The sequence below is a fragment of the Eriocheir sinensis genome, chromosome 41, assembly GCF_024679095.1.
Source record: "Eriocheir sinensis breed Jianghai 21 chromosome 41, ASM2467909v1, whole genome shotgun sequence".
NCBI lineage: Eukaryota > Metazoa > Arthropoda > Malacostraca > Decapoda > Varunidae > Eriocheir > Eriocheir sinensis.
In genome coordinates this window covers 6,810,435-6,817,766 of record NC_066549.1, presented here as the reverse complement: position 1 = coordinate 6,817,766, position 7,332 = coordinate 6,810,435, and the positions used below count along the sequence as shown (strand labels likewise).

The following is a 7,332-nucleotide window of genomic DNA, read 5'->3' as shown; positions in this document are numbered from 1 at the left end:
GAGGAAGGAAGGAAGGAAAGGACGGAAGGAAGGAAAGGACAGAAAAATGGACGGAAGGAAGGAAGGGAGGGAGGAAGGAGGGAAGGAAAGGACGGAAGGAAGGAAGGAAAGGACAGAAAAATGGACGGAAGGAAGGAAGGTAGGGAGGAAGGAGGGAAGGAAAGGACGGAAGGAAGGAAGGAAAGGACGGAAAAATGGACGGAAGGAAGGAAGGAGGGAAGGAAAGGAACGAAGGAAAAAGGAAGGAAAGCAACGAAGGATGGAATGAATGAATGAAGGATGAAAGAAAAGGAAGGAAAAGGAAAGAAGTCCACAGAGAAGGAAGGGAAGAAGGAAGAAAGGAAGAAATAAAGGAAGGAATGGATAAAAAAAAATAAAGAAAGCAGAAAAAATGATCAGAGGTAGAGAAAAAAAAGTGAATGACGAGGATGAAAAGAAGTGAAACAAAACTTATGGAGAGAAAAGAAGAAAAAAAAATAAAAGAAAAACAAAGATGATCAAGATAAATAAAAAAAAGAAGGACGAAGATGAGAATAATGGAAATAATGAAACTAAAATAAGAAAAAAAGAGAGAAAAGGAGAGAGAAAAAAAAATAGGGAGCGGCTGAACAAAGGGCGAGGAGGAGAAGGAGGAGAGAAAAGAAGTCAAGCAAAGTCGGATGGAGAGAAAGAGGGAGGGAAGGGAGAGACGAGGAAGGGGGGGGGGGGGGGGGGTAGGGCAGGAAGGAGGGACGAAGGAAGGATAAAGTGGTTGAAGGAGACGAGGGGGGCGTGGGGGGGGGAGGGAAGGAAGGAAGGAAGGAGAGGAGGGAAGGCCAGGGTTAGGGTATAAGAGAGGGCAAGGGAGGGTATGGTGAGTTAGTCTTCGTCCAACTCTCTCTCAACCATGGCACACAAGGTGGGTCTCTCTCTCTCTCTCTCTCTCTCTCTCTCTCTCTCTCTCTCTCTCTCTCTCTCTCTCTCTCTCTCTCTCTCTCTCTCTCTCTCTCTCTCTCTCTCTCTCTCTCTCTCTCTCTCTCTCTCTCTGCTTTCTTTTTTGTAGATGAGTTTGGTTAGATGATGGTGTTGAATATTTTGTGATGAGTGAGTGAGTGAGTGAGTGAGTGAGGAGTAAAGGAAAGTAGGTGAATGAAAGAGTAGGGGATTGAAGATTAGGCTTGAGTGGGTGAGTGAGTGAGTGAGTGAGTGAGTGAGTGAGTGGGTGAGTGAGTGAATGAGTGGAGAGTAAGTGAATGAATGAGTAGGGAGATGAATATTAGATTTTAGTATGAGTGAAAGGGAAAGTGAGTGAGTGAGTGAGTGAGTGAATGAATGAGTGACTGAGGGTGTGAGAAAGATGAGTGTTATGGCTGTGACAACTTGGTGATGGTGGTGATTGTAGTGGTGATGGTGGTGATGATGGTAGTGGTGATGATTCTAGTGGTTAAAACAGGTACAAGTTGTCAGGTGGTGGTGATTATGATGGTGGTGATGGTGGTGGTGATGACGGGTGAATTAGGGAAGGGGGGGGCATAGCTGGTGGTGATGGTGTTGGTAGTGACACAGGTAAAGAAGGAGCAATAATAATGATGATAGTGTAGGTGATGGTGATAGTGGTGATGGTGAAGCAGGCCAATAGGATAAGAGAGTTGATGATGACGGAGTGAAGAAGGTGACGATGATGATAAGGATGAAGATGAGGACGAGGACGAGGATGAAGAAGTGGAAGACGAAGAAAAGGAGGAAAAGGGGAACGAGAACGAGAAGAATTAGGAGGAGAACGAAAAGGATGAAGAGTAGGAGGAATAAGAGGAAGAGGAGTAAAAAGAGAAGATAGAAATGATTGTTAGTTTGATTATGGAGAAGAGGAAGAGTGGGAAGGAAGATTAGGATTAAGATTAAGAGGAGGAGGAGCAGGAGGAGGAGGAGGAGGAGGAGGGGGAAGATGACGATGATGATGATTATGGCTCCTATTATGGTCATGAATAGAAGGAGGAGGAGGAGGAAGAAGCAAAAAAGAAGGACAGTGAACAAGGTAGAGCCGCCGAGCACTAACGAGGGTGACGCCGCAGGTCCTGTCGGCGGCGCTGGTGGTGGTGATGGCGGCGGCAGCGGCGGCGGCCCCCCAGTACAGCTACGAGCCCCCCGCCGCCCCCTCCAACCTCTACGAGATCCCCGCCCAGAGCGTGGACCAGCCCGTCAATGAGTACCTGCCCCCCCTTGAGGCCCAGCCGCAGAATATTGTGCCCGAAGTGGTGACGCCCGTGAGTACATACATACATACATAGACACACACACATCCTTTCTTCCTCAATGTTTCAGTCACTCTCGTGTTTCTCTTTCTTTCCTCCTCCTCCTCCTCACTATTATTTTCTCCATTTCTTTGTGTTGTGTTCCTACCTGGAATGGGGAAAGGGACCGTCAGGACTGCAACGACTACCGTGGTATTATATTCGATGTGCCAGGCAGTGCATCACGAGGCACTCTGGGATTTCCTGCGACTCCGCGGGATTTCTGCAAGGACCGTTGGTCTATGGACTGGCCTGTACTCTGGTACTGAAAGTGCTGTGTAGTGTGTGTGTGTGTGTGGGGAAGGGGAGGGGGCAGCTTATTTTTCCCGGTAACGCATGAGTGAGGCAGGGTAGTCTCCTCCATAGCCTTTCAACACGTGTATATACCGGGTATTAAGCCGAGTTTTGGATCAGTCATTGTGGAGCATCTGTTGGCAATACCAGTCACTGACCTTGATTTTGCCGATGAAGCAGTAATTATTGGGAAGTCGCTGGTGATGGCTCTCGAGGCACTGCACGAGGAGAAGAAGCCCTTGGAGCTTTCTGGGCAGAGACCAAGGTGTTTGGAGGCTTACTAGATGAAACAGTATATTGATATCTTGGAAAATTTCACATTTCGTAGCGTAGTGCCGTACAACGGAGGGTCTCGCCAGGAAGTCTCTCGGCCGATTGGCTTGGGCCATGGTATTATGGACTCGCTCAGCACGAGTATATGGCGTTGTTGATACCTGTGCTGAAGGACAAAGATCCGGAACTTCAAGTCCCTTGTGCTCTCTGTCTTACTCTATGGTTTTGAGACATGGACACTGAATAGTGACTTGAAGAGGCGGATTGACGTCTTTGGTAATAAGTGCCTACGCAGAATCGTGGATAGCACTGATACGACTTTGTGTTAAACCGGCGACTACTCCGTGAGACCGACTCAAGGCATCTTACCTGCATAGATCGTGAACGCAAACGCCGCTGTATGGGTAAAAAGCAACCATACACACAAATTAACTGTTGAACAATATCTTCATGAAAATGAAATATCAACATCACCATCAGCCATTCTAGTCCACTGTATGACGGCAGCCTTGTCCGAAAGTCCTCCGCCCTTTTATATTTGGTGTTGAGTAACTTTTATGATCAATTACACGAGCTTTCATAATTAAAAAGAAAGCAGTCACCGCTTAATCACTGTTGCTAATGATTACGTAAAAATATCATCGTATATCACTGCAGGTTAAAGGCAAAGTTGGGGCATACGCTATAACTGCGCGTGGCTTCGGTGTTCATCTCCGTCACACTGGTCGTTGAGCCTGTCTTTGGTATACTATATGTAGCAAATATTCAAGTTCACTCTAATCATACTTAATGTCAAAAAGAAAAAAAAAGAAGAAACAGCCGCAGTACACTCATCGTGGATAACAGCAAAGTGAGTAAATTACCGTCGTACAATCCCCGTAGCCGATAACGAACAAGCTCAACTTAGTACAGTGATCGTCTGTATCGTTGTTATTGTACCCTGGCACCACTTCTTTCCTCCTCCGCGGTACTTTTAACACGCCCTGTCCCTTAAAATGCTCCTATTCGTTCATTTCCTCCTTTTTGCATCCCTTCTCTTCCTTAATCTCCGGCCTGGTTCCTTATTCTCTCTCTCTCTCTCTCTCTCTCTCTCTCTCTCTCTCTCTCTCTCTCTCTCTCTCTCTCTCTCTCTCTCTCTCTCTCTCTCTCTCTCTCTCTCTCTCTCTCTCTCTCTCTCTCTCTCTCTCTCTCTCTCTCTCTCTCTCTCTCTCTCTCTCTCTCTCTCTCTCTCTCTCTCTCTCTCTCTCTCTCTCTCAGTATATATTATTATCTCCCGCTTTCTTTTCTTTCATGCATTCTCTCCTTTTGCCTCCCTGCCCTGTTAGTGTAGTTCATCCCGGCCAACAAGACTCTAAATTCATCTCTCCACCTGGTTCCTCTTTCCTTACTTCGCCTACCGTTACTCAGGCTGTTCATCTGTTCTCATTTCTACGCCAAAGTCCTCTTCATCATTCGTCTGTTCCTTATTCTGTTCACTCCATATTACTCCTTATTTTATACTCAGTCTGTTTTTTTTTTCTCCAGGTGACCAAATAACGCATACACACAAAAAGAATATCAAGAAAAAAACATCTTAGTCTTCCTTCAACGCGTTCTCGATAGTCATCCAAAAATATATTACTGCATAAACAGATATTCTTCCTTCCTAATATTAATGATATAGTAAAGTATGATCACAAGAAACAAGCAGCGATGAGGATACTACTACTACTACTACTACTACTACTATTACTACAAACAACTACTACTACTACTACTACTGCTAATAAAACTACTACTTCTACCATAATAACAACAAAACTACTACAATAACCACAACAACTACTACTACTACTACTACTACTACTACTACTACTACCACTACTACCACTCCTCCTACTACTACTAAACTACTACTTCTACCATAATAACATCAACAACAACACTACTACAATAACAACAACAACTACTACAACTACCACCACTTCTATCTTAACACAACCTCCTCCCGCCCCGCCACAGCCCACCCGACCCCCCACGACCCCCACCCCCAGCACCCCGGCGATGAAGGGGATGCCGTACGACTTCGAGTGGGGCGTGCAGGACGGAGACAGTGGGAATGCCTTTAGCCACGTGGAGAACAGCGACGGGAAGACGACCCAGGGGGAGTACCGTGTCCTGATGGCCGATGGACGCACGCAGGTGAGACGGAGGGAGGAGGGGGAAGGGCTGGGTAGGTGAGAGGGAGGGATGGGGGATGGGAGGAGTGGAGGGAAAGGGTTGGTATGAGAGGGAGGGATGTAGTAAGGGAAGAATGGGAAGGTGGGAGAGATGGCTACTACTGCTGGGCCTGCTGGTGTTGCTACTACTACTACTACTACTACTACTACTACTATTACTATTACTATTTTTTTTTTACAGCAGAGGAGTCAGTTCAAGGGCATAACAAAAGGTAACAAATGTAAAAAAAAAAAAAAGCTCGCTACTCACTATTACTACTACTACTACTACTACTACTACCACTACTACATTTCTCTTGCTTCTCTTCTTTCTCTTTCCATTCTTTCTTTCTCTCTATCTCTCTTTTCTATATATTTTCCTTCTTTCTGTATTTCCTTTTGCTGTCTAATTTTATCTCTCTCTCTTTCTTGTACTAGTTTTTGGCATTCTCTAACTGGGAATAAAGTTAAAGGGAAAAAAATAAACAAAAAACCAAAATCAAATAATGAAGAACAACAAAGGGATATGAAAACAGAATTACCGTATACACTAATTAAGCTGTAAGGCACATCAGACGAGGTGAACAAAACGAAAACAAAAAAATGAACACCTATACACTAAGCCATAGAACACCTGATCACTGTTATTATCGTTATTTCTAGCGTGGTTCACCTTGTCCTTTCCCCCCTCTTATCCTCTCCCTTCTCTTCAACAGGTGGTCAAATTCTTCGACAACGGCGGGGGCTTCAACGCTGTGGTTACCTATGAGAAGTAACCAACCCCCACCCCGCCCTCGACGTAACCTCCGCTTCGTCCTTGCCTCTTCCCTTCGCCCTCCTCCTCTTGTCCTCCTCTCTCTTCCACTTTCCTTCCTTCCCTCTTTCATCATTGCCTTCTCGCCCTCCTCTTCCCTTCTTGTCCCCCTCTCTCTCTCTCCTCTATCTATATATTATCACCCAATTTCCTTCCTTCTCTTCTTTCGTTATTGCCTTCTTGCCCTTCTCTTCCCTTCGCCCTTCCCTTCTTGTCTCTTCTCTCTCTCCTCTCTCTATATTATCACCCACTTTCCTTCCTTCCCTCTTTCATTATTGCCTTCTTGCCCTCCTCCTTCCTTTCTTCTTAGATTTTGACTCTTCTTCCTCCTCCTCCTTCTTCTCTAACTCCATCCTTTCCTCGCCATTCTCTGTACTCATTCATCTCCTTACCTTTCATCCTTCTTTCATTCATTCTTTCATTTTAGTTTTCTTCTTCTCAACCTTTATCACTTTTTCGCCTTTTTCTCTGCTTGTTCATCTCCTCACCCTCCACTTCATCCTTCCTTCTTTCATTCATTCTTTCACTTTATCATTCTCTTCCTCCTCCTCTTCACCTCCTCCCGTCGGCATCCTTTCCCCGTCCTTCGCCTCTCTCTCCTCGTCCTTCCCAAGATCCTTCCAACCATCACCAGCTCCTCACCCTCCTTTCTCCCCCGAGGCGTTTCTACTCCTATCATTTCCCTCCTCCTCCTCCTCCTCCTCCTCCTCGTCCTCCTCCTCCTCCGCGTAACCCTGCCCTTGCACGCCTAACCCTCGCCGGGGGAAGAAGAACCAAGGAGGAGAGAAACATTAAGAAGATTTACTTGCTGTTTTGAGTCTCCTTAATCCCGGTGAAGCCTTGTTTGGTGATACTTACTTTCTCTCTCTCTCTCTCTCTCTCTCTCTCTCTCTCTCTCTCTCTCTCTCTCTCTCTCTCTCTCTCTCTCTCTCTCACGCTTAGAAATCCGTCCCATGAAAGTATTTAAATTATTTTTGTGAAGTAGTTTGTGTTGTAGTTTCGTAATAAAACTGAACGAAATAATAAGGTCACTATTTCGTTATACCCTGTGCCGTACTGCGTGGCTGCTGATACTGATGATGATGATAATGATGTGTGTAATTCACCATGGTCTGAACACGCGAAAGACGTAATCGCCAGCCAGTCCCCTCCCGAATCCGCATGGAACTCACAATTGACGGATCTCTGGGCACGGCTGTAACCTCACGCCCACACACACCCGGGAGGCGAGACACAACCCCCAACTGACACCCGGTGCTTAATCACTGCTGGGTGGACAGGGGACACGGAATGAAGGAGACTGCCCATTTGTCTCCACTCTGCCTTGTAATCGAACCCGGGACCTCTCGGTTGTGAGGCGAGCGAGATTATCATTGCACTGCGGTGTGTGTGAGTGTGTGTGTGTGTGTGTGTGTGTGTGTGTGTGTGTGTGTGTGTGTGTGTGTGTGTGTCAGTACAAGATCTTCGTCAGACCTCATGCACA

At 46.1% G+C, this 7,332-nt stretch overlaps 1 protein-coding gene across 1 annotated transcript; it reads left to right on the top strand.

Annotated features, from left to right (window-relative positions):
* The first annotated feature begins 872 nt into the window (after nt 1-872).
* LOC127009588 (cuticle protein 19-like) lies at nt 873-6,780 on the top strand. Its single transcript, XM_050882794.1, has 4 exons — nt 873-898; nt 2,052-2,243; nt 4,839-5,018; nt 5,752-6,780. Exons 1-4 carry the CDS (start codon nt 887-889, stop codon nt 5,809-5,811), a joined length of 444 nt encoding a protein of 147 aa, XP_050738751.1. The 5' UTR covers nt 873-886; the 3' UTR covers nt 5,812-6,780.
* Nucleotides 6,781-7,332: the final 552 nt, after the last annotated feature.

Excerpts from the sequence above, each read along its gene's own strand:
- LOC127009588 (XM_050882794.1), top strand. Across the intron at positions 2,244-4,838 it reads TGCCCGAAGTGGTGACGCCC|CCCACCCGACCCCCCACGAC; the intron begins GTGAGTACATAC and ends GCCCCGCCACAG. Across the intron at positions 5,019-5,751 it reads TGGCCGATGGACGCACGCAG|GTGGTCAAATTCTTCGACAA; the intron begins GTGAGACGGAGG and ends TCTCTTCAACAG.